Here is a 27,083-nt window from a genome sequence, read left to right as displayed (position 1 = left end):
GTGTAAATCAACAAAAGAGCAGCTGATAGCTCTAAATTTGGTGAATGATTGAATAAAATCAAAAGATGTAACAAAGAATTGGGAAGCAATACTAAACCATTCTCTCCAAGCAATTTTAGGTGATATCTACTACTTATTTATGTGGAGACTGCCATCCAAGCCTAATTATTAGCCTATCTACCTGTTATCTAACACTACCTGAGAATATTTTCTTTGTACAAGTGCCTGAAAGATGAATACCAAGCTTCAGGAAGGAAGTAATTGAAGATAATCTCAACAGCAGATAACTGCATTATTTTTTAAAACCCATGTTAACCCGTTGAAGACCCATAATCCTGTAAGATAATTTCAAAATAATGACTTTAGAGTCATCCATTATTATTAGGGACCTAAAAAAATCGCATTTGCGATAAATGCAAATTTTTGAATCTTGTACTGAATCCAAGTCTACGGTAATTCTAATGTGGAATAAAATAATTTTACGCATAAATAGAAGTGCGACAAAAAGCGAATTGTGACCCAAAATGCAAAATCAGTATGAATATGCGATTTTGGTGCAAATTCTGCTAAAATATGCTATTTTACTGGCGAAAACAACATATTTCGGCAAAATCGTCAGAAATACTCAAAATATGATGCATAAATCTTTCGACAGTTCCGATCAATGAAGAAAAGTAGCCGCTCGATTGCTGCTTGCTGACTTTAATCGATATTTACAATGGGAATAGCAAGGGGAATAAGATCCGTATGATTATTATCGAAATGTAAATTCTGTATGATTATTATCGAAATGTAAATTGAGTGTCATGGAAATACTGAGATAGATGCAGCGTTGTTTTCCTGTTGTTCAAAATTGAAACTAATGAAGAGTAGAAAGTTGAGCGATTGTTTAGGTTATGGGCGCGCGACAAAAACTCTGCTCGAAAGGGCTCAGCAATATGCAAAGGATGGTTTATATGCCGCAGATTCAGCGACAGTGTTTTGCAAGTATTGTAATTGCCAAGTTGAGTGGGGAAAAGAAAGATAGCATTGTGAAACGTGTTAAATCTGAAAAACACGTGGGTAAGCGACGCGATAACGAAAGTTCAACCCCTGTTGCTAGTACGTCTCAAAGAAAGCAATCTTCTGTGCTTACACAGTTAGATAGTTGTAAATGACGAAAAATTTCCAGAGATAACTTCTCGAAATGCACAGTTGAAGTATTTGCCAAAACAAATATACCTCTGGAAAAGCTGGAAAACAAAGAAGTAAGAGGTAAGAGCCTGGATTACTGAGTTTTCAAATGAAGAGCTGCTATGTGTGAGAACTCTACTTGAAGTATATTTACTGGGTAAGTTTTGATTTCATTGATCGGGTACAGTTTAGGTATTACGACATCAAAACCATGCGCAAGACTGAAGGACACCGAATTTGAGTGCGATTTCCATATCGAACTATCTTACCTGTACCCAATTGATCCAGTAATCTTAAATTATTTTGTTATAATTTGAGGTCTGTCTTCCTTTCTAGAAGTTGCATCTGACCACCAGAAAAGAACAGCAGAGGCTTTAGTGGGGAAGAACATCAACATACTCTGTGATGAAACTACTGATTGAATGGGCTGTTGTGTTTTTATCATCATATTCCAAGTCCCTGCCGGATCGAAAAGAGAGCTGCACATAGTTTCTGTGAACTATCTTGATGCAGGAAATGCTACAAACTGCTCTCATGTTGTTTTAGAAGCTCTGCGCAGTTATAGTGTACCATATGATGCAGTTAAAGTGTTTGTTAGTGACAGTGTTCATACATGATCCGATGTTACGAAACATCAAGTGTGGTCATAGGGGATCATTTAATGCATGTACAGTGCTGGGCACATAAGATCAGTTTGGTTGTCAATAGTTCGGTCGCATTGATGACAGATTTAAATCATGTGGTTGCGATGGTAAAGTCTACATTTTTGAACACAAGAAAGCAAAAATATAATTATTTACAATTCTTAACATCAAAGTATTGTGCTTCAAAGGAAGCAAAGCTTTATCCTGCACCTGTCATAACCCGATGGAATACCTGGTTTCAGGCTGTCTTCTATTTGAGTGCTTACTTTACTGATATTGTTACATTTTTCAAGATGTCTGACATGAAAGACATCAACAAGTGTGGTATTAAGTACCCAACTGATCTGAGTGACCGAGAAGTGAATAGGCTTCACTTCCACATGGGTTTTGCCACAGATCATGCAGCTGGATTGTTTGACCTCCTCACTGAACTTGTAGGGTCTTTGTATCCTACCTCTCATCTCCTTTACACCAAACTGCATAACCTCGACACCAGTTTTACCTTCATTTGTGAGGAGAATTTTTCTGGGGCAACTAATGATGCTTTGATTAAGCTCACTCCTCTACAGCAGGCTGCATGTAGAGACACATTTGTCAAAGCTGCTCATTCTTCACAGTGCAAGCTAGCCACATTGAAAGCTAAAGACCCCAACCATAAGCATTTTGTGTCAATTTCTCAAGCTTTGTATCCAAAAAATATAATTTTGAATAACACTGATAAATTAGATGAGCTTGAGAAATTGTTTGGAGTAACTGATCTCTCACGAAAAGATATCTGGTCTGGTTACTGTTCTCTGAAACCTGCAATTCAAACCCAGATGGAAGAAAGTGAAAAATATGAAGTCATGCTTGCATTAACTGCAATTCAGACAGAGTTCAGCATATTTGCTAAATACTGTCTTGAGTTGTTGTGGACCCCAACGAACAATGTACAGTAGATAGCGAGCGCGTGTTGTCTCATTGGGTGATATGAATAAAAATGAGATGTAACTCGGAGACAAGTCTCGAAGGAGGATTGAGACGGAAGTCACTTTCAAGACAGAACTCGTCATGTATATGAATAAAGTTTGTTTCTCGCTAACAAGACTTGTCTCCTTCCGCTTGAGATGAGTCTCGCACACTGGCTCTGGTATCTGTCAGCTGACGAGTGAATTAACAATCGGAGAGCTACAAAGAGTGGTTTTGTTGGAACAGATGGAAAGTGTTAGATTTCTTCTTCTTCTTAATCTGTTTACTCTCCAGGGTCGGTTTTCCCTCGGACTCAGCGAGGGATTCGACCTCTACCGCCTCAAGGGCACTGGCCTGGAGCATCAGACTCTGGGTCGGGGTATACAGCTGGGGAGTATGACCAGTACCTCGCCCAGGCGGCCTCACCTGCTATGCTGAACAGGGGCCTTGCGGGGGGATGGGAAGATTGGAAGGGATGGACAAGGAAGAGGGAAGGAAGTGGCTGTGGCCTTAAGTTAGGTTTCATCCCGGCATTTGCCTGGAGGAGAAGTGGGAAACCACGGAAAACCACTTCTAGGATGGCTGAGGTGGGAATCGAACCCACCTCTACTCAGCTGACCTCCCGAGGCTGAGTGGACCCCGTTCCAGCCCTCGTACCACATTTCAAATTTCGTGGCAAAGCCGGGAATTGAACCCGGGCCTCCGGGGATGGCAGCTAATCACACAAGTGTTAGATTTACAAGCGAAAAAGATTCAAAAGCGACAGTGTGTTCTCGTAAAAAAGAGAAGAACTCATTTCAGAGCAGAAACAGGTTTTGCAACTGCAAATGGAAAATCTTTTACATGAAAGGGAGAAAAGAGCCGAACAAACAAGTACAACCGAAATGGAGCCCCCTCTGATATTTTTTCATTTAGAATAGTTCTTAACAGCCTTCTTCTTCTTCAGTTGTGTTCCACTTGGGAGCCTTTTCTGCAAACTATACCTTTCGCATTAATCAATATTCAATAATCTCTACAGTTATTATTTCAATTCTTTCTAGGCTTACATAAACGTAGTGGCTCGTACACTTGGTATACTTGCACCCCAACTTGGGAACGACTGATTGAAGGTTTCCTTTCTTGTAAATTTCCTTCAGGATATTGTGTAAGAAGTTACATTGCATTTATCATCACATTTAGGATCCACATTCAAATGCGTACTTTTCCGCAGTCATTGAAAGTCACTAAAACACTTCTGAAACATGCTTCGTACTTCATTCTTTACGAATATGAAGAGTTTATTGATCATACCTGTGCATAGTTAGGGGCGTTTCTGCATAAATAATGTACTTTTTCTACAATTTGTTTTACATCGCACCGACACAGATAGGTCTTATGGCGACGATGGGACAGGTTTAGGAGTGGGATGGAAGCTACCGTGGCCTTAATTAAGGTACAGTCCCAGCATTTGCCTGGTGTGAAAATGGGAAATCACGGAAAACGATATTCAGGGTTGCCGACAGTGGGGCTTGAACCCACTACCTCCCGGATGTAAGCTCACAGCCGCGCGCCCATCTCACCCGGTATATAATATACAACCAATACCTATATACTGTTGCATAAACTGTCTAAATTTCAAACTTTCAAAACATAGAAATAATACAAAATGCTATACATATTCATTAACGAATATAACTAACAAGGGAGTTGTTTGATTTGGACCGACAAATTGCAATGAAACTTAGTAACATGATGAACTAAGACATCCGGAACTCAATGGTGATAACCGTTCTGCCATGAAATAACATTTTCGTACCGGTATTTATTGACAGTAAATTTTTGCTCCAGTTTTAAATGGAACGTGGTGTGTGGATGGCAGCGATTTCAATGAAACATGGTAGGATGGTCAATTAAGACATCAGAACATCGCTGCATGATTGACATTGTTATATGGGTTACCCGCAGTGTGGCAAAATGAATGACTCTCAACAAGAATCCGAAAGTTTAAGGCTATTTATAGCATGCGAGTTTATATACAAATGACGAGGATTTCATATTACATATTTTAAGCTTCAATTGTAAATGACAAAGAAGTATTTAAAGCCTAATATTTTGAAATATTCATATACTGTGCATGTTAGTAAAATGGGTTTGATGAGCAAGACATTCTGTTCATGTTGTCAAAATCAAATTTTCACTCTAAAGCGCACTGTTTAATGTAATTTTAAAATTTAACTATCAGTGCATTTTTTAAAATATAACTATCAGTGCATTTTTACAGTGCATACGCGAGATCAATACAGCTGCAAACCACCCAGCTGTTCTTTAGCAATTAATTATAACAATGTCGTTGATTAGAGGACAAAGTGAATATCAGCAATAAATTTAAGACAGGTGGATTGACAATTCATCGAAGTTTCATCGAAATCTGTCTGATCCAAACCAAATGCTTCCCTTGTAGTATTCGGCGCAAGTAAAATTTTAGTGTGATGGTTGAGGAAGAACAGCATTCATAAAGGCAGCAAACCATTGGCCGAATAATGTCATTATGCGAATCTGTTAAATGTTGTGAAACCAGTTACAGCATATTTTTCTCGAGGGCACGAGCTGCCGGGTGAAACTTTTAAATAAACTTAGAAACAGTGCAATCGAAGAAGGCATGGACAGGGAATTTTACGGCACTTACGGTAAACATAAATGGGATAGCTTACACCAGGACCAAAGATACTCTCACATTCGTTCAATACCATTTGGCCAACATGTGATAGCGATCATTTTCACTTGAAAAAATATCCTTTCAGATATCAAAATGTGAATAATAATAATAATAATAATAATAATAATAATAATAATAATAACAATATTAATAGGTAATAATTTTGTGTGGCTATTTCTAACCTGGTACAGCTCTTGTAAGGCAGACCCTCCGACGAGGATGGGTGTCATCTGCCGTGTTATTGTAGTGGAGGATAGTGTTGTGTGTGAGTTACAGGAATGTTGAGGATTTAAGGTTAAAATCTCTGAGCCGACCGCGAATCGAATCCGGGGCCCCCTGAACCGAAGAGTACTACGCTGACCATTCAGCTAAGGAGCAGGACAAACTGAATAATGAAAGCCTTGAATAATTGTAAGTCATATCTTAAACATAGCTATGTTTTGTTTCGGCCTTTTCCGTGATTGTGAATTAATTATATTTATAAAATAGTAGTCGTATTTTGTGAATAGAAAAAGTGTCAACGTACAGAAAAAATCACAAATGTGGAATAGATTAAGAATAATTAAATTAATTTAATAATTACTAAGAAAATTTTCAGAATTGTATGATACACGGTTTTTGCATATTTCTGGTTTGATTTTGAACATTTTAGACTTTATGATGCATGTAAATCCTATCGCTAATGGCTATCACCGCCATCATCTTTATCATTATTGTTATATATATGTCTCGTGTAATTGGCTTCAGAAAATGTTGTGCTAACCATTCCACATTTTCTTTCCGGAAACGGTAGAGATCTTTATAATCATGTTCGAGAGAATCTCTTCGTGCTTTATAATTTTTTTTCTCTGTTGTAAAACCATCATAAACTCCGCCATCACGTTTTCAGCCTGATTCTATCGCCTTGAGTCACCTTCTGGGCAGTCTCAAGAAATTCTGAGATTAATCTCCATTCAGAGAGACCAAGCTCCAGTGTATTCATATACATTTGGAGATGTGTCTCCGAGAGAATCCGCTGACGAGCTGTGTCTCAAGGAGCAAAGGTCACTGCTGAGACATCGCTTTTTTATTCATATACATTTGAGACATGTCTTAATATTTATGAGACAAGGGATATGTCTCCGGTTTATTCATATCGCCCATTACAACACAGTGGTTACAGACAGACGGTGCAATTTGAAAGAAAAAAAGAAGCAATGCCGAAGTACTGACAGTGCTTTCATTTGAACAATGAATTTGTATTGTGTGTGAACCGAGGATAATAATTGCACTTCATAAACTTGGAATCGTTAAAATTAATAACATGCGATTATTTTAACTTTGTAAATAGATGTTACTTTTTCCATAATTGATAGTTATACACTCCAGTGTGAATAGGTAGCAAAACACCATCAATCTTTTTTGTCCGCATAACTCTTAATACCATTTTTCGTATTGATAATTCCACTGATCTCAAGTATAAAGATTGGAACTTTCCACCTAACCAGTACTGTTATTTATTATCATCATCATCATCATCATCATCAATGTCCCTGTACTTATTGTACTGAACTTAAAATATTTTTACATTGCAGTACCGGTTTTGACCCTGTGTATGGGTTATCTTCAGCTTCTGAAGAGCCTTGGTCTTATTAAAAATAACATATTATTAAAACACTACTTCTAAATGACTAATTCTAAATTATAGTGATGCGTTGTAATATTAAAATATGTTTGGAAGAGAAATTTAAAAGTCTAAACTTGTTCACCAGTTTGTTATAATGTCACTGCTCTTGATGTTCAATACATACTCATTCATTTGGTTACAGTGTTACAATGTTGATACTCTTATACAGTGGAACCTCGATTATCCGTTCCTGGAAACTACGTTTTCACGGATTATGTGTTCAAATTCTCTGGTCCCGCAGCATCCTAATTAAATCACGTTGTAAAAATTCCGCATTATCCGTTCCTCGAAGAACAAGAAGATTTTAAATTTATTCACTCAAAATACGTGACTCACATCTGTTTCATTGGACAAGTACTTCAAGGCATATGATGCTAAACTTCCTACTGATGCAAGTTTTACAAAACACAGTACCTTTTAAGTAATAAGATGTTTTTAAAACTTAATTCGTGGAACCTTGATTATCCGTTTTTGGAGGGACCCGGAGAAAAAGATGTACAACAGGGGAAAACGGAAAATCTGGGAATGAATGTAAACCATCAACAGTTTGGCTAAACATCACAAAAATGAAATATATATAATTTTACAAACACTTCTGAACCAGGCCAAACCAAACTACAGCCCCAGTGAGCCTTTTCCTGCCAAGCGACCACTGCTCAGCCTGAAGGCCTGCAGATTTCGAGGTGACACATGGTCAGTGTGACAGATCCTCTCAGCCGTTATTCCTGTATCTCTAGACTGGAGGTGCCATCTCACTATTAGATAGCTCCTCAATTAAAGGTAATCAAATAGGCTGAGTGGACCTGGAACCAGCCCTTATATCCAGGTGAAAATGTCTCACCTGGCCGGCAATCAAACCCGGGCCCCCCGGGTGAGAGACAGGCAAGTAAGACCGCAGGACCAGCTTCAAACATTAATTACCGTTACGCGAGTTAAAAATCTTGATACTTTATATTCAGTTTTACTAGGGAAACTTCATCGGTTTCCTGTGAAAACTTCTTTCAGTTCAGTAACTTTGATCTGCCAAACTCTTTGAAAAATTAACGATGCCAGGCCAAACAACATTCGACCACAAGTAGTTTTTAATTCTCTAATCTAATAAAATAAAGCATATTAGATACAAAAGCACCCAACATGATGGAAAAGTCCCTTCTTTTCTTAATCTTCCATTGTAATTTCGTCTCTGGTATACTGATGTTCATAGTTTCCAAAAATCTTGTACCGCGTGAATTAGGCCTATATCGACTTTTAAAGGTTATGTTGAACTCGAGAATATGGTTTTGAATGTAAGTATCACTTCTGAAAAGTTCTCAAAAGCATTATATTCAATTCTGCCCATCGCTAATCACAATCAAGTTTGAAAGTGGGGAAAAAATATCATCAAAACTTCAGAAATTACGGCTATTCATGACCTTGAGCTCAGCTGGAAGGCGCGCTCACTACACAAGTCAGTACGAGTTGGAAATGATACAAACTCCTTAAATGTAACATGTGCAAATAAAACGACTGCAGTTTTTATGACATTTGAACACAAAAATGTAAAATTCCCAGTCTTATATTAGGATCAAAACAGTAATAGGCCATCCCAAGACCTCTCATGGCTTTATGTATGTAAGGTGCAACATCTGTTCTTGATAACATAATCGTATACGATACTCTTAAAATACGGTACTAGATTTGTGTTGAGAAGGACCAGTTTCGATTCCTGCCTGAAAGCCCAGTGACTTATAAGGTTTGTTCCAACAAGAACGGGGACAGTTTGCAAACTGACTGACGCATGCGCAGTACGGAAAGAGCGTTCCAACAAACTTCAAACTGAAACGCGGACTCTGAGTCGGTTGTTCCAACAGGCTATGGACCGTTCATGAACCAGTTTGCGGACTGGCAAAGTAATTCGTGCTCCAGAACAAGTACTGTTCGTCAGAGACATGCACAGTACACCAAAATAAGTGAGAGCTGTGCATTGTGGTCCATAGCTGTCACTTGGTGAAGCGTGAACAGCTGATCGGTATTATTTGGCGCGAGCAGGCGAAATGTTACACGTACAAGTACGGCGTTGTTATACAATTATACAGTAAAAGTTAAAAAATCATATTTGACTACACACTAATAAAGTAAGAGGCACGAGATAAAAACGAGAATGATGCATGACGGTTTTGAAGGCGGTTCCTTGAGCCACTAGCTCACTGGGACATTCTATAACCAATAAATAAATAAATAAAAATTCTGATGATGATCTTATGAACTCGGACTCCAGTGAAGATGATCTAGGGATATATTACAATATCCCAAAAGCGAAAAATGAAGATTATTTAGGCAAGTTATTGTAACTTTTTTACTTGTTTGTAATTATGTTTAAATGATATTTATTTTCACTACGTGTACGAGTAACTCATAATTTAGTAACCAAAATTTTCTTCCTCTCGCTTTCCGCTTATAGAAGAAACAGTACCTCGCTATGACAATGAAACTTTCAAGGAGCATTTTCGCATCAGTAGGGAGATAATGGAAAATATTTGCAGAACGGTATGAAGGAAGTGACCATTACAAACATCAGTCTGGCCAATATGGAAAACTTTCTGCACTGGGTCAGGTTTGTCTGCAGCTGCTGCAATAATAATAATAATAATAATAATAATAATAATAATAATAATAATAATAATAATAATCGTTAAGTGTTGCTTTTCCATTAAAGGTTCAAATTTTCCTGAGGTTTATTGGGCATCAGACTGCAAGTTTCCGGGATGTTTGCAGATCGGTTTGACATTTCTTCAAGCTCTCTACATAGAATTGTCAAATGATTGACTGTCTTCATTAGCAGCTTATCTCCACAAGTGATCACTTGGCCTACAGAAGATGAGAAAGTAAATATTGAGCAATATTTCAGGGAAAGTGGATTTCCAGGTGTCATTGGTGCCATAAGTGGCTGTCATATTGAAATTGATAAGCCTGCAAATGATCCGGACTCTTACATAAATAGAAAAGGACACTGTTCCATACAGGTTTATTTTATTTATCAACATATGTCTTCATAGTAAACCACTGTTTTTATTAATGAATGCAAGCTGTTTGTGACCACAGGCGAAAAATTTTTGATGTGTTTCTGAGTATTTTTTTTTTTAATGCTATTTGTTCGGGGCGTCGACCCATCTGGATCTTTTGCCCCTACTGGCACCATATTGTATGCACCTGCGTGTAATTGGAATGGCGGTAGTGTGGAATGTTGTGTGTGAGGAAAGGAAGATTAAGGACGCCACAAAGGACATCATTACAATATAAAAACCCTGACCTGGCCGGAAATCGAACCCGGGGCCGCCGGGTGACAGGCGGACGTGTTTTCCCCCTACACCGCGGGGCCGGACTAGCAGAGTATTTAGAAGTTCACCTCTTGGTAATAATTTACAGTAAAAGAAAAAAAATGTAATCAGTATTTTCTTTTAGGTGACAGTGGCTATCCTCTGAAGAGAACCGTCTACATCATCATTACCGAGCTCGATAGCTGCAGTCGCTTAAGTGCGGCCAGTATCCAGTATTCAGGAGATAATAGGTTCGAACCCCACTGTCGGCAGCCCGAAAATGGTTTTCCATGGTTTCCCATTTTCACACCAGGGCTGTACCTTAATTAAGGCCACGGCCACTTCCTTCCCACTCCTAGCCTTTCCCTGTCCCATCGTCGCAATAAGACCAATCTGTGTCGGTACGACGTAAAGCAACTAGCAAAAAAAAAAAAAAAAAAAAGTACATCATCGGTTTTTACGCTGCCAGTACTCGTGGTAGAATTATAAATTCGCGTAATTCTGGAATAAAGTTATTATTTTAGAAACAGGTCCATTAGTCTATAATTTTATTAGTTGACTCATTTTATTGCCAATTACCTTCCATTGAGTAGGCCTAACAAGTTGTTTAGCAGAGATGAACAAGAACCGCTGTTTGTTTATCCTCAAACAGGAATCTCCCGCGTAATTGTGAACACGTGCGCATTGTAGTTTTTCTTGACTGTTCACGAACCATTGCAACAGATTGCTGTTCAGCGACGGTTCCCAATGAGTACATAGCTCGCGCATGTGCTTACATCAGTTCGTGAATCGATACCAAACCGTACTCAAGCTGCTTGTTGGAACAAACCTATAGGCTATAGTGCTCTGAGGGAAGTGCCAAAAATCTCTTCGGCGATACAATCGGAAAAAATAAACATCTAACCCTGGACATAATGTGGACGTTTTACAAGTACAAACATTTGACAAAACTCATTACGTCTTCAAGTAGAGCTGTCGAAATGTGCTCCGTCTCCTTCCAGTTGTTGTGACCACTCTCTGCTTTATGGCTTCAGAGGATTCTCTAAACAATACCACCCAAATGTGATGCTAAGATGGTCCCTTATGCATGTTCACCACCGACCACTTTTCCAGTCCCGGTACAGTACTTGCTCCAATTATCGCATTGACGGGGCATTAACGCCAAGATCCATAAGTATGCCGTAGTTTTCCTTTCATGAGGTACAGTTTCTTGAAAAACGCTTGATCGAGGATTTAGCATTGATGGGACTGAAATTTCTGCACGGTTGATCCGGGAAGTCGTTTTATCGAGGAACGGATAATGCGGAATTTTTACAACGTGATTTAAATAGGATGCTTGCAGGACCACATAATTTGAACACATAATCCGAAAAAACGTAGTTTCCAGGAACGGATAATCGAGGTTCCACTGTATAGGAGTATCAACATTGTAACACTGTAATCAAATGAATGAGTATGTGATTGAACATCAAGAGCAGTGACATTACGAGGACGGTTTGAAAAGTTCTCGGGATCACCACTAGATGTCAGTGCTAGAGCAACGAGGTTCCCGCGCAATAATCACACATCCTTTGTGAGTGAACACGTGGCGCGTCAGTGCTCTAGCTGCAGGAGTGTGGTAGTGACGACTTTGTTGATGTTCCTGCGTTGTGATTTGTGACAATGGAAAAAACTGAGATTCGAGCAGTGATTAAATACTTTGTAAAGAAAGGTATGAAAGCAAAGGAAATTCATGCCGACTTTCAGAACACACTGGGGGACTCTGCTCCTTCATTTTCAACTGTTGCCAAGTAGACCAGCGAGTTTAAAGTTGGTCGGGAGAGCTTGGATGATGATCAGCCTAGTGGACGGCCAAAAAGTGTTACGACCCCAGAATTTATCGCAAAAGTGCATAAAATGGTCATGTAGGATCGTCGACTGAAAGTGCGGGAGATTGCTGAAGCTGTAGGGATGTCTTCTGAATGGGTATATTTTAACCAAAGAATTGGGTATGAAAAAATTATCCACAAGATGGGTGCCGCGGCTCTTGACATTGGACAATGAACGCACCAGATTGGAAATGTCCGAACAAAGTCTGGCCCGTTTTCAGTTGCAACCAACAAGAGTTTTTGCGCCGGTTTGTGACTACAGATGAAACTTGGCTCCACTACTATACCCCAGAGACAAAACAGTAGTCAAAGCAGTGGAAACATGCTGATTCACCACCACCACCAAAGAAAGCAAAGGCAGTGCGTTTGGCCGGAAAGGTCATGGCCTCAGTTTTCTGGGATGCAAAAGGCATTCTGCTGATAGATTATCTTCCTACTGGCCAAATAATTACGGGGCAATACTATGCAAACCTCCTAGACCAGCTACAGGAAAAGATACGCGAAACAAGGTCTGGTTTGGCAAGGGAAAAGGTCATCTTTCATCAGGACAACACTCCGCCGCACACAAGTGTTATTGCCATGGCAAAACTTCATGAACTGGGGTACGAATTGTTGCCACATCCACCTTATTCACCTGATTTGGCACCATCTGACTTTCATCTATTCCCCAAGCTGAAAATTTTCCTCGGTGGATGGACATTTTCTACAAGGGAAGAACTGACAGCCGAATTGGAGAGGTATTTTGCAGGCCTGGAGGAATCTCATTTTCGAGATGGGATAAAGCAAATAGCTTAATATGATAATAGTGGAAACTCTCTTCACTTAGCACGCAGAGCAACGGCGACAGCACGTAGTGCTTCCATCTAGCGGCTCACAGGGAACACTAACATAACGCGCTATTCAAACACTACACATTTCGACTTCCAACCAAACGAAATACAGACTTTAAGACGTTTGCGTCGTTCTTGTAACATAATATAGGGAAGGAAAAAGGTTGATGTTGATTTGAATGAACCAGTGATAAGAATAAAACAAATGTATTATCAAATTAAAACATTAGATCGTCATGTTATGACTAGGGCCTACAGTCTTTAAGAGCAAATCACACATTCAATATCTTTTTAAACTTGGTATTTTTACAGGCAATATATTTTCACTGTTGAGTTATTGGTTCTATTCACATATGCGTTTATAAAGACTTTGAAATACTTGTCAGTCAGTAATTTTTCACAGCTGTTACATATGCCTACACTACATTCATTCAGCCCTCCAGCTGATCCTTCTGAGGATCATATGACAGTGATGACTTCATGGAAATTTCATCAAATACCAGTGAAATAACCTTCTCCTCCCTTCTCATTTTTTAGTTTTTATTTCCAGCAAGCTTAGAACCATTTTATTTACTCCAGGTTCCACTTGAGCATTTTCTAACCAGCTTCTTAATGACCTGATACTTGGCAAAGAAAAATGGTTTTGTGTGAACTTTTATGACTTTGGTGAACAATAATGCAAAGCTAAGGCAAAACTTTTGTCAGTACTCGAATATCTTCGACCCTGAGCTTTACGGTTCCCTTGATTTAGTTGAAAATTTATAAAGTTCTGAGCAACACTGTTATCCACAACACTTTTCTCACAGTTACACTTTGACTGATTTTTCTGCAGCACACACAATTTTCTTCTCAAACATTTATTCACTGATCTGAACTTGGATAGCAACTTCTGAGAATTCCTATATTTCAACATTAAGTTTGAACAGCATTTACTCACCTCTTCTGCAGGCACTTTATCATCTTCCTGGACTGCACTTTCAGCCGGCCCCATGGTGTAGGGGTAGCGGAGGGCCCGGGTTCGATTCCCGGCCAGATCTGAGATTTTTACCTGGACCTGAGGGCAGGTTCGAGGTCCCCTCAGTCTACGTGATTTGAATAGAGGAGCTATCTGGCGGTGAGATAGCGGCCCCGGTCTAGAAAGCCAAGAATAACGGCCGAGAGGATTCATCACGCTGACCACACGATACCTCGTAATCTGCAGGCCTTTGGGCTGAGCAGCAGTCGCTTGGTAGGCCAAGGCCCTTGGAAGGGCTGTAGTGCCATGGGGTTTGGTTTGATTGGACTACACTTTCTGTTGGTACCGGTAACTCATCTGAAATTTCTGGGGTAGATTCATGCTCTTGTTTCCCTTTCTTCGGGCTACTCCTCAAGTTTGTCTGTTTGACATTGTGGCATAATAGTGATGGCACTGCACCTGGCCAAATTCTGTAACAAACATAAAGATTTAATAATCAGGCATTCACTAGTGATAAAAGTTATAATGATGGAAAAATGCAATGTTTGTACTTCAAGCAAGTTCATAAGCAAAAACCCAGAAGAAAATATAATGTTATATACGTACCCTTGGCTTAAGAGATTTTTGTTTCTGAAATCCTTTCCTGAGAAGTGGTCCGAGCACACTACATAGCTTTTATTTAAATGTTCTGGTCCTTTGGTCCTCAGAATTTTATCTAAATCTGCCCTTCTGCTCTTCACAACCCACTGAGTACACCTAAAAATAGATTAAATGCATAGGTTTAATCACAACAATATTTTAAGGAAAGTATGTTCTCATAAATAGAAAAAAATACAGGCACAGGTAGGCCTATACTCACAGCACTTTGTTGTTAGGAAATCTGTAAAATGACTTGCGATCACTTTGTCTTTTGTAATTAAAACACCCATACATAGCACAAATAACTCCTCTTCCTGCCATTTCCAAAATCGTGATACATAACAAGCACAAAACTATCTGAAGTACAAATAAGACACTTCTGGCATACACAGCTGACAGCAGTAGCAAGAGTAGTTAGCCTCTCAAACCGCTAGATGGCACGCAGAAGCGGTGTCGCCAGTTTCTCGCAGGAGTTTTCACTGTTATCATATTAAGCTATTTGGATCAAGGCATTGGAACATCGCTGGACCAAATGCATTAGTCTACAGCAGGGATGGTGAACCTATGCCACGCGTGTCACTAGGTGACACGCGAACACGATTTCGTTGGCACGCCACATGAACATAATGTTTTTATATACGTCTTGTACTACAGACAATAGATATAGTGTTTCACGAGTAAGAAATAAATGTCGAAAATCTAAATACTAGTTCCATTGGGATGTGCAGTATGGCAACACTGCTATACTGATAGGTCCGAAGTCAAGTGAGATAGTGTCGTTTTCTGGTGGTTATGTATACGAACATCGCAAACATGTTTTCGATGCCGAAAAGAACAGAAACTTAACAAAGATGGTGACCATATTTTTCAAGAACTGTGAACAAGGGAATTCAGACTGATAGAAAGATGTGTTGCCTGTGCTCGAAAACAATTGTATCCCCCACAGTTAATGTAAAGCTCAGTTTCGAGACCAATCATTCAAATGTTTGTTCCATTTCAAATGAAGAAAGACGGGAGTTTGTTTCACAAAATATCGAACATTACACAAAACTAACTAGTTCTTTTGTATCATCTTTCCGGCCCAGGAATAATATCAGTGTGGCTGTTTCCATCTGTCTCACTGCATAGTACAGCATGCATAGGAAACCGATTTCTCAAGGTGAGTTGTTGAAAGAAACTTTCTTATTGACGTCTGACACATTATTTGAAAATTTCCCTAACAAACAACTAATAATTACCAGAATTAAAGGTAATGTCAGCCAGCTGAACTGCTGTCGAGGATAGAATAATTTTTAAAAAAATGATTGAAGAAGTTTTCGAGCAAATGAAAGGTAATTTGGATAACTCCCACATATATGTTTTGATGAAAGCATGAATGTGACCTTACAAGCAAGGATAGCTGTGATGAAGAAGAAATTAGTTTAATTTTTGAGCATTCAAACTACGGCAACATGGAAAGATAATGAAGCTAATGGAGGAAGTGAAGTTCATTTGCAATATTACTACTTTGGTTATTTGACCGAATCCTTTTTTTTTACAATTTGCTTTATGTCGCACAGACGCAGATAGGTCTTACGGTGACGATGGAATGGGAGAGGCATACGAGTGGGAAGGAAATCGCCATGGCCTTAATTGAGGTACAGCCCAATGGAACATGCAATCAAATGTACTCGTATTTACAAGATATATGTGTGTAATAAATAAATGAATCAGTAAATAAATAACATATTATGAAACATAATTGGGAATTTAGAAAGGAAGTCCGGGGGGGGGCTTGAAGGTTGTAGACATTCCTCAATGGAAAACAAGTGGCACAGTCAACAGTCGAGAATAATAAACCAGACTTAAAATGGCACACTAGCTGGAAAAGGTTCACCATCCCTGGTCTACAGGGAGACTATGTTGAAAAATAAAAGCAGTTCCACCGAGGTAAGATAATTCTAGTACATTCCGAGAACTTTTCAAAGCACCTACGTATAACGAACTGGTGGTGAACAATTTTAGACTTTTAAATTTTTCTTCCAAACATATTTTAATATTACAACACATCATTGTAATTTAGAATTAGTCATTTAGAAGTAGTGTTTTAATATTATTTGTTATTTTTAATAAGACCAAAGTTCTTCAGCAGCTGAAGATGACCTACACATAGGGTTCAAACCAGTACTGCAATGTAAAAATATTTTAAGTACCTTATAATAAATAACAGTATTGATTAGGTGGAAAGTTCCAATCTTTATACTTGTGATAACTCTTCAACACTTCACAAACTACAGTATGGTAAATATTTGCCTATGAGTGTGACCGTTTTACCCAATTCAATTTTAAAACTTCCGAGAGAAATTGCAGAAGGGGATTGTTGCAAACTATTATATTAGCACCTTTATACTCTTGTTCCTTTCAAGAATTCATGCAAAACTGAAACTTTTGTTGATATCTCACGGGATCCTTAGGATGGTTGACCCGTTATAGCACAGCATTGTTTTGATGAAGAGTTCTTAGAGCACTTCTTCTTTCCGATGCGGCCTGCTAAGGATCACGTGCCAATTTCAATTCAGTTCTTCATACTGTGTTGTTTTCTCTTCTGCTCCTTCCAATATTCTTTCATCCTTTCACTATGCTGTTTCCTTCTGTCCTCGGACCACTTTGCACCAGGCTTCTTGTTCAATCTTCCTTGGAATCCTTCCATACTTACTACCCTCTTTCTAAAAATTTCTCTGTCCATAGTTTCTTCTTCTCTTATATTATTTCTTTCCGAATCTTTCCTTACTTCTTGAATCCAGCTAGTTGTTGCCTTTTTGTCCCAAAGGTACTTGAAAATCCTTTTTGTTAATCTGGAATCATCCATTCTGTAAATATGTCCGAAAAATCGCAATCTCCTTTTTCTTATGGTTTCTGTTATGTTTTCTATGTTCCTGTATATTTTATCATTAGATCTTAATTTCCATACTTCTGTTGTTTTCACAGGCCCTAAGATTTTTCTCATGATTCTCCTTTCTAGTACCTCAAGTTTATCTAATCTATAGTTTAGTGCCAGGCATTCACTTGCATATAAGCATTCTGGTTTCACCACTGTAGTGTTGTGCCTTATTTCAAGATTTTTAGATAGAAACTTTTTGTTATAAAAATTCTTTGTGAAATCATATGCTCTTTCCATCTTGTGTACCCTTTCTTTTACTGCAGATTTGTCTAAACCATTTTCTTGAATTATTTCTCCCAGATATTTGAATTTCATTACTCTTTTACTGGCCCAATATCTGTTGCCAAAAATTTTGGAGCATATTTGATGTTTGTTATAATTTTTTTTTTTTTTTTTTTTTTTTTCTCTCTGGAGATTTTCAAACCTGTCTTGTTGGCTATTTCTTCCAAGATTTTGATTTGTGTTGTTGCATTTGTTAGGTTTTCTGACAATATAGCGAAATTGTCTGCAAATACTAGGCAATTTATTTCAGTGCCTTTGTTTGAGCATTGTTGTTCGAGCATTTATTATTTCAGTTTTTAAAAATTGTCATTCCTCGTGGTGTGACTGAATCTGAAGCTTTTATTTATTGCTGTCCTGTGCAGTATAAAACCACTTCTTGTGTTGTTGCTTTAAGTCATGTTTTCTTTCGTGCGCATCCAAAATTTCTTTCTTTGTGAGATATTAACAGACTGTACTATTCTTCATTTAAAACATGAAGTTTCTTTGTGGAATGATCGAAGAAATCATGTTTTAGTGGTGATAAAAGCAAAGTAACTATATGATGTAGTGTTGATTTAAATATTTTTGTCTTCTGTTTTTTGGTTCTGTGAACAGGGTAGATCAAACTGTCGTCTTTCATAGTTGTATTTGAGCTGCTTCGTTTGCTGGTGAAAAGAGTAATAAAGTGAATCTACTTAATTTTCCTATGACTAAAAAGCATTACAATGTCAAGTGGGAAACTGAAATCATTAGATATGGCTACAAAAATGAAATCGTGCAAGCATGAGAACAAAGCCACACTTTTCAATTTATTATCCCTAAAGACTCTTGGGGTGAAGGCAACGCCTGCAATGGTGGAATGCGCAGCAAAGTAAGTCCAACTGTTCTTTTGTGCTGCAACATGGATGGTAGTGATAAACTAAATTGAAATAGGCAGGTGGTATAATTTAACATCTTTGACTATTTACTATCCTTAAAGAAAATACAAGGAATTACTCTGATGCAATATTGAACTGGTATTCTCCTACCATCAAATTGTACCAGTGTGCTACAACCACATAATCAGGGCATATTTACACTTCTTAACACCACTTTCGTAGCATACTGGTGAAATCATTGATGCAGATTTGAAGTTTAAAAGGATTAAACGGAAGCTATCCAAGGTATCGCAGTGTTGTGGAAAATCATATCTCGTTATGCAGTTGGCGTATGTTTTGGACACACTGGCTTCTAACAAAGTGAAACAGAAGGCAAAGTTATTCAGGAGGAACTTCCTGATCTCGAAGTACCTGACAGCAGGAATCGTGCGACTTCTCAGCTTGAAGATTACATGATAGCTGATGAAGATGTTTCTGTGTTCAGGGAACTGTCTGAGAAAGAAATAATTGAACTTGTTAGACCTGACTCAAAAGATCTTAATGTATTCTCCCGTTAAGCATCCATCAAAGTAGTAAATAGGAGCGGTTGTCTATAGTTATCACTAGGGCCTAGATTTTTAGGTGGCATAAACCTGTATTCTTAAAATAGGTTATTTAAGGTTTTGCCTCTAGGATCCATACAGGCAGCAATAATTTTCTGTTTTCATACTTCTGTAAAATTTATGTATGTACTTATTTCACAAAAATTTACATTGTCATATTCATAAAAACACACAGAGAATACACTTTAATGTTTCCTTTGCAAGTTATTTTTTGGCATTGCGGTAATTAACAACATACACACCCAAATTGTCTGGCATAAATGATTTCCTGTTGTCATGTAACACATTCTTATACGACGAAAAAGTTCTTTCAATGGAACATGATGTCATTGGAGCATAGTACATAGATGGTAATGCAGTAGGTTGTAGGGGTAATTTTCCTGAATACTTTTTTTCCTTGTAACACTGAATTGATGACTTTCATATCTTTAAAACCAGGATTGCATTGAAGAATCTTCTGCAAGAACATGCCACTCCCATTGGCCCAGGTTTTTGTCTTCTGGAAACATTGCCAATGATATCCAGGAAATCTTTGAGTGGCAAGGTTGCACTTTCCAACTGGAGACTAGCTTCTGATATAAAACAAAAATGTGTCTTAATATATCCTAGGGAAGCGACGAGGGTCGGGCATTGGCTTTGCAGGAAGCTTCTGTTTCATACAAGTCCTTGATGACATTTTTAATTCCTTGTAGGTGCTTAGCATAGTACATAGCAGCAGACAGTCAAGTTCCCCAACGGGTAAGTATCGGCTGAGGCGGAAGAGGTGTTGCCGATAGTTTCTCTTTGAACAGCTGTATACGTGTTGGGGCTTTTAAGAAAACTTTCTTGGCTGAAGAAACCACGCTGTTCACGTCACTGAAGTTGTTTCCGGCAAGGCGGTGCAGGCCGTGGGCCAAGCACGTAACGTGTAGCATGTTCGGGTAGAAGGACTGTAGAACCTGTCGTGCCTTCAACATGTAGGCAGCACTGTCTGTCACTAACAAAAGGAACTTATTATCTTGATTCTCTGCTGGCCACAGTATACATAAAGCATCCCTCACTTCGCAGGCTATTGTGCTGTTGTTAGTTTGTTCTATTTCTTTACAAAGAATTAGATGAGAGTTCCCTAGTTCATTTTGATCCAGCATACCTACTACCACATTCACAATGAAGCGACCGCAACTGTCAGATGTTTCATTGACAGAACACCAAATACAGTGATCACCTATATCTTCCCTTATTTCATCAAATGTCTTCTGGTATATAGGATCCAAATAATTCTTCCTTAAACTGGATTCATTAGGTATACTGCTGCCACTGATGTTTCATAAGAATGTTTTCATGGTCAGGTTACTTAGCACGTTCCATGGGATGTTTGCAGACACCAACGCCTGACATAAGCGAAAGTTAAAGTTATCTTCAGGCTTGCCAACTGTAGAAAAAAAATAAACATTTGCTTACTGTTGCTGCTGGACTTATTTCTCCTCGCTACGCTAGCCATGTGAGCAGCTGCAGATTTATGCTGCTCATTATGGAATTTTTGCTCACATTTAACCTTAAATGAAGAATTCAGATCCTAAGTACTCTTCAGTAAGCGAGCTAGGGTATTGCAATGCAGGTTTTAGGTCAGTTACGGGTGTTACGGAGATTCCATGGAGCAGAAAGAGGTGAAAGAAGGTGCTGGTGTTGAATGGGTCTAACTACGATATCAAAAATTCATTTAAATAAATAAAGGTTATATTTCTTTTAGAATCTGAAACTTAACAAACAGTATTTTCAGGTACTGATAATCAGGTAAAAAATAACAATAGAGATACAAAAATTGGAAAACCCAACAATAGGTAATTTACAAATTTTGAGCTTCAGGCTCCCAATATACACGTTTCACAAATGTTACGTTAGTCAGATAAGGAGAGATATCTCCCAATACACAGTGTTCATGAGCACTTGGCTCCAACCGTAACAATCTACGGCCTTCCAAAGGCACCCCTCAGTATTACAGTAAACTTAGAAAAGAGCTTACATGCTCTCCAACATTAACCAATTTCTCACAGCCCGCTTAAGGCAACATTACACAAAACCTTACAATCTCTGGCCTCTCTCGACACAATTTACAATTTAAAATTTCTTTTACATAGGAGTATCTATTACCCAACCTACTGGGCCTTTGTGGAAAAAGAACCGGTTAAATTAATGGCCCGAGCACAAACTGAATGGAGGCGTACACTTGCACTCCTAGAAAATTAAAACCCTAATTGGGCTCTCGGCCCGATGATACAGGGGCTAGTCCCAAGCTATTGAGGTGACTCGAATGAGGGTTAATTTAATGTATTACAGGAAAGACACACGGTTACAAATTTGTAGTCGCCTCAAACCAAGTTGAAGGGAACTCGAGAGGGTAACGCACTCTCTATCCCCAATTTCCAGTTAAAGACTTTATGAAATATCACATTAGCCGAAAGAAAATTTACATGGTTGGTTACATAGTTAGAAATTCGAACCCTCCCCTCGGATAAGTTTGCGGATACAGCTAGAAAGATAGAATATTGGTGGCGATTACCTGGGCTGTTGTTCTGTCTGCCGAACACTCAGAACTTCGACGATCAATGAGACTAGGTAGCCAGAAAAGCCTCAGCTTATATACCCGAGGGGATTGTTCGAGAGGATTCTGGACTAAATCTGGACACGCCCTCTCATTTTTATTGGCAAATTCAAAATGAACAAGAAATGTGTGATTGGTTGAAAATTACTTACAGAAAATTCCTGATTGGTCAGGTTCAGAACTGGCGGAATGAGAAGGAAGTGTTGTAAATCTTGAAATAACAAAATAAATGAAAGTTAATTTTTGAGACAACCTAATAACACAAAACTTCATTAAATCACAAGTTCTTTCGTCTTACACCAGATTGCATGACCACAGTTTTTGTGACATCTATGGAAAAAAGTTCAAACTTCTTGAAGTAAACAAACTTAAAGCAAATAACTCCAGTCAGTTTAGGCAAGTTCACAATATCACACTTACTCAATACTTCCATGGTGACATCTTCAGGTTAATGTCTCAACTTCATGCCGTAGATGTTTCACGTTTTGTTAGAGAGATAGCGTTGCTTAAGGCGCTTCTTTTGAATGTGTGGATTTGAGGTGTACCTCAAGGTACAGCGGGAAACTTCCTTCTTTAGAGCATGCCTGACAGAAGACTACTCGAACATCCGTAGTGAAGTGTCCATCTGTAGCAATCCATTTTCTCAATAAGTGTGATTTAGGCATTGTTTTGCTATACAACGATTACGGTTAGAAAATACTGCAGGAACCATTCACCACACACTCTGGCGGCTGTACTCTCTGTGGATGACTGGAGGCGAAACTGTGTACGTTCCCCTTTACCTATCAGGTGCATCAAGGAGCCCCCAGATGTCACATGTGCAGTAGGAAACATGTGACGCGCTGCATTTAATGGTAGTAACCTGAACTATCTCCGTCCTGCTTGTAATCACGGTGGGAATAATTTTGCAATGTATTTCAACGGGGAGATAACATTTTTTTTTTTTTTTGAAGAAGGTAAAACGGCTATTTAGGGTTTTTTAGGTGCAATGAAATTCACATATTTTGCTTCAGGAAGTGTGAAACGAACAAATTTATTGAAATTTGTGAATTAAATAGTGAGGAAAAAATTAGGTTAAAACCTAAAAATCCGGGCCCCAGTTATCTTACATTTTTTTCTCCCTCTTCTTAAAGACTGGTATTATTATTCCCTTTCCCTGATATTTTGGCACACTTTTCTGTTTTCATATGCACTATAACAATCTGTTCACCCCTTGTAGTCCAACAGGTCCAGCAGCCTCTCTCATTTCCACAATAATTTCATCCATCCCTGGTGCCTTACCCATTTTCATTTTCTGGACTGCTAGTTTCACCTGTAACATTGTTGTATCATCATCTACTGTTTGAGTCATCACACCGTATTACTACAGTCTCCTCTGCACAATTTCTCACATTCAGCAGTTTATCAAAATACTCCTTCCATCTTCTGTTTATTTCTTGTTCACAATAACACACTTACTCAATACTTCCATGGTGACATCTTCAGGTTAATGTCTCAACTTCATGCCGTAGATGTTTCACGTTTTGTTAGAGAGATAGCGTTGCTTAAGGTGCTTCTTTTGAATGTGCGGATTTGAGGTGTACCTCAAGGTACAGCGGGAAACTTCCTTCTTCTCTCCACTGCCCTCTTTCATCAACTTTGTATAAAGTGTATCTTTCCTATTCTTATAATTCCATACAGCATTCTGTTACTGCCAACTCCATCTGTTTCCATTTTTGTATTAATTCTTCCCAACTTTTCTTTTCTTAAATTTCTTCATAATGATGCTTATCCTTTTTGTTTAAAGGGGCCTGACATCTAGATCATCGGCCCTCTTACATTTCCTTTCGTTATGAAGATAATTCCTTTTGCTTTCTTCTATTTCATTCTTGCCATGCTTTCTTCTTTTCTTTCTTTCATTGCTTCTCTTACCTTCTAAAGCAACTAGCAAAAAAAAAGAAGCATCTTCAACATTTCCTAATTCAGTAACTGGAATTTGTTGTTTTAGTCTCTTCAAAAATCTTCCTGTATATTCTTATCTTTTAATTTTATTTTACTGTTTTTTATGTTATTTTTCCATTTACCCCACTCCATTTTTGCTGTCATAACTCTATGATCTCTATCGAATGCTTCTCCTGGCTATTACATCCATCAACTGTCTGCGATTGGTCCTTTCCAGTAGAAAGTAATCAATTACTGATTTTATTCTTCTGTCAACCCACCCATATCTTATAATTTTCCTGCTGTTTTTCTTCCAAAACCGTGTTTTTCCCACAATCGTTCCATTCCTTGGCAATCCACTATAGTGAGTAAATTTTTCGCCGTTATGAATTCTTGCTCTAATGGACTTGCACTGTAAATAAGTTGTTTATTTATTATGTTCAGGTATACTTTATAGCTTTCACCTTTTCAGCTATCATATAAATGTCACAACATGACTAATAGTGTTCAAAAAATAGTTGCTTTATCATTAATTGAAAGTGGCATAGATTTGTATATTTAGTAAAATGTTTTATATTGTTACCATTAAGGTCTAGCCTTATATTTTGCGTATGATGCTTTTTGCCTGAAATTAGCACAAATTATTTTACAAAATTGTTTATATTTTTGTATATATAAAACCATACTGATATATTTCTCTAAAAAATTAAAACTGGAAGAAATTAAGTTGGGTTATCATAAACTGCCAACAACACTTTGTGTTATACAAAATTTTGTGGCTTTTAGGCTTTGGCCACACAGAGGATTTATTTATTTATTTATTTATTTATTTATTTATTTATTTATTTATTTATTTATTTATTTATTTATTTATTTATTTATTTATTTATTTATTTATTTATTTATTTATTTATTTATTTATTTATTTATTTATTTATTTATTTATTTATTTATTTATTTATTTATTTATTTATTTATTTATTTATTTATTTATTTATTTATTTATTTATTTATTTATTTATTTATTTATTTATTTATTTATTTATTTATTTATTTATTTATTTATTTATTTATTTATTTATTTATTTATTTATTTATTTATTTATTTATTTATTTATTTATTTATTTATTTATTTATTTATTTATTTATTTATTTATTTATTTATTTATTTATTTATTTATTTATTTATTTATTTATTTATTTATTTATTTATTTATTTATTTATTTATTTATTTATTTATTTATTTATTTATTTATTTATTTATTTATTTATTATTTATTATTTATTTATTTATTTATTTATTTATTTATTTATTTATTTATTTATTTATTTATTTATTTATTTATTTATTTATTTATTTATTTATTTATTTATTTATTTATTTATTTATTTATTTATTTATTTATTTATTTATTTATTTATTTATTTATTTATTTATTTATTTATTTATTTATTTATTTATTTATTTATTTATTTATTTATTTATTTATTTATTTATTTATTTATTTATTTATTTATACTTTTTTTAAATAAATGTCATATATTCAGGGCATATCAAAATTCAGTACTTAAATTTCCAGGGATAGATAGATAGATAGAAGAGACAGAAAAAGAGATTTTTTTATTAAACAACCATAGGTTGGAAATCAATAACCGAAGTACATCTTGAAGTGGCTGAGAATAAAACTCTTGCATGTCTATTTAATACTCATCTTAAAAAAAAAAAAAAAAAAGAACTGTTCAAAAATGTATCATGCTGCTTCACTACACAATACATGTGCAATTGCCTGATGTATACGTTCAAAGACCCCTGGCATGTGCTGTAAAGAGCACACAGCTGCAACCACTTAGCATGAGCTCTTCCTATGATTCATTTGGAGTCTCATCCACTCTTCTCACTTTGCTCTAAACGAATTACTTGTTGTCACAGCACAGACATTGCATGCCGACATCACATCATGCCGTATTTAACAGAATTTGTAATATTGATGGTTTTGAAGAATGTGTCATTAATTTATACCCTTACAGTACAGGTTCAGATTTTTGTCAGGCATTAATTCCCTTCAGTCCAATGGTTGTTTACCCAAAAAAAAAAAAAAGAAGCATTTATTTTGGTCTCTGCTATCGTCCCTAGAAGGTGGAGTATTGAATTTTAGTTCACCTGTATATTTTCATGCACTATAATATTGTCAGTTGGACTACATGTACTGCTTTTTATGTTTTGAATTTAGTCACCTTTTCCTGGTGATGATGAAGAAGAAGTGTTTGATTCCATCGTTAATGACGAAGTGAGGTACCCAAGATTCCTTTCACTAGAAGCCATAGCAATCATGAGGAGGGTAAGTTGATTTTGATTTTTATATTGGTATGATTGATATTGCCGTATGTACGCGAATAATCCCTGCATATTTTTAAAAAACCATTGAGGCACAAAATTGTGGTGCGGGTTTTATTTGCGTCAAGGTTGGTCAGTTTTCAATGTTGGATGTACAGTTACACTTTGTGTAACTGCAGATGGAAGAAAACTGCTCCCCATATGTCATATTCAAAACGGAAAAAATTCAAACTTTTAAAAACTGCTATTACATTTTAAAAAATAGTATTTTACAGAGTGTTTTAAAATAAAAATTTCTCCTTGTCATAATAGAATGTGTCTTCCATAACGTGCCGGTTTAGCTTTCCGCACTTTCGCTCAGTGTGTCAACAATGTGTTTCATAGTTGCTAAGTTCGAGTGAAATCATAATTCTCTTGTATTCAGCGTTTTAAGGAACACCACAACATCACGTAACAGGCAGTGTACGGAGAATCAGAATCCGTGAACACTGCCGATGCCGACAGTTGGAGAAAAAAGCGTGGCTCATAATTATAATCAATTCGTGCGCACCGAGCGATACTGTCAATGCCAATGAAACTGCATTGTTTTTTTATGCCTAGCTAAAACGGACGTTTTTAAAGGAGATGGGGTAACTGTACTGTGTTGGAATGCAGACGAAAGCGAAAGACGTGCCCCCCTCGTCATAGGAAAGTTCGATAAGCCACAATGTTTTAAGGGCTTCAGGTACTTTTCGTGCAAGTACAAGGCATCTAAAATACAAACAGTGCTGTAATCCAGAAAATAAAATGCTGGAAACCAGCATAATTTGTCCTCGTTTTTGAATCTTGTTTCATTTTTTTCTTTCGTGGTGTGAGGTTATGTTTGCCACT

At 37.1% G+C, this 27,083-nt stretch overlaps 1 protein-coding gene across 2 annotated transcripts in view; it reads left to right on the top strand.

Moving 5' to 3' along the window:
* Positions 1-27,083, top strand: part of Pkn (serine/threonine-protein kinase N) — a 308,319-nt gene that overhangs the window by 254,948 nt on the left and 26,288 nt on the right. For both annotated transcript variants that reach the window (XM_067135805.2, XM_067135804.2), the window contains one exon: positions 26,110-26,217. In XM_067135805.2, the coding sequence (XP_066991906.2) occupies positions 26,110-26,217 (108 nt within the window). The remainder of the gene's footprint in view (positions 1-26,109; positions 26,218-27,083) is intronic.

The sequence above is a fragment of the Anabrus simplex genome, chromosome 1 (assembly GCF_040414725.1).
Source record: "Anabrus simplex isolate iqAnaSimp1 chromosome 1, ASM4041472v1, whole genome shotgun sequence".
Taxonomy (NCBI): Eukaryota; Metazoa; Arthropoda; class Insecta; order Orthoptera; family Tettigoniidae; genus Anabrus; species Anabrus simplex.
The sequence above is the reverse complement of the archived record's forward strand: the minus strand, read 5'-3'. Positions and strand labels throughout refer to the sequence as shown.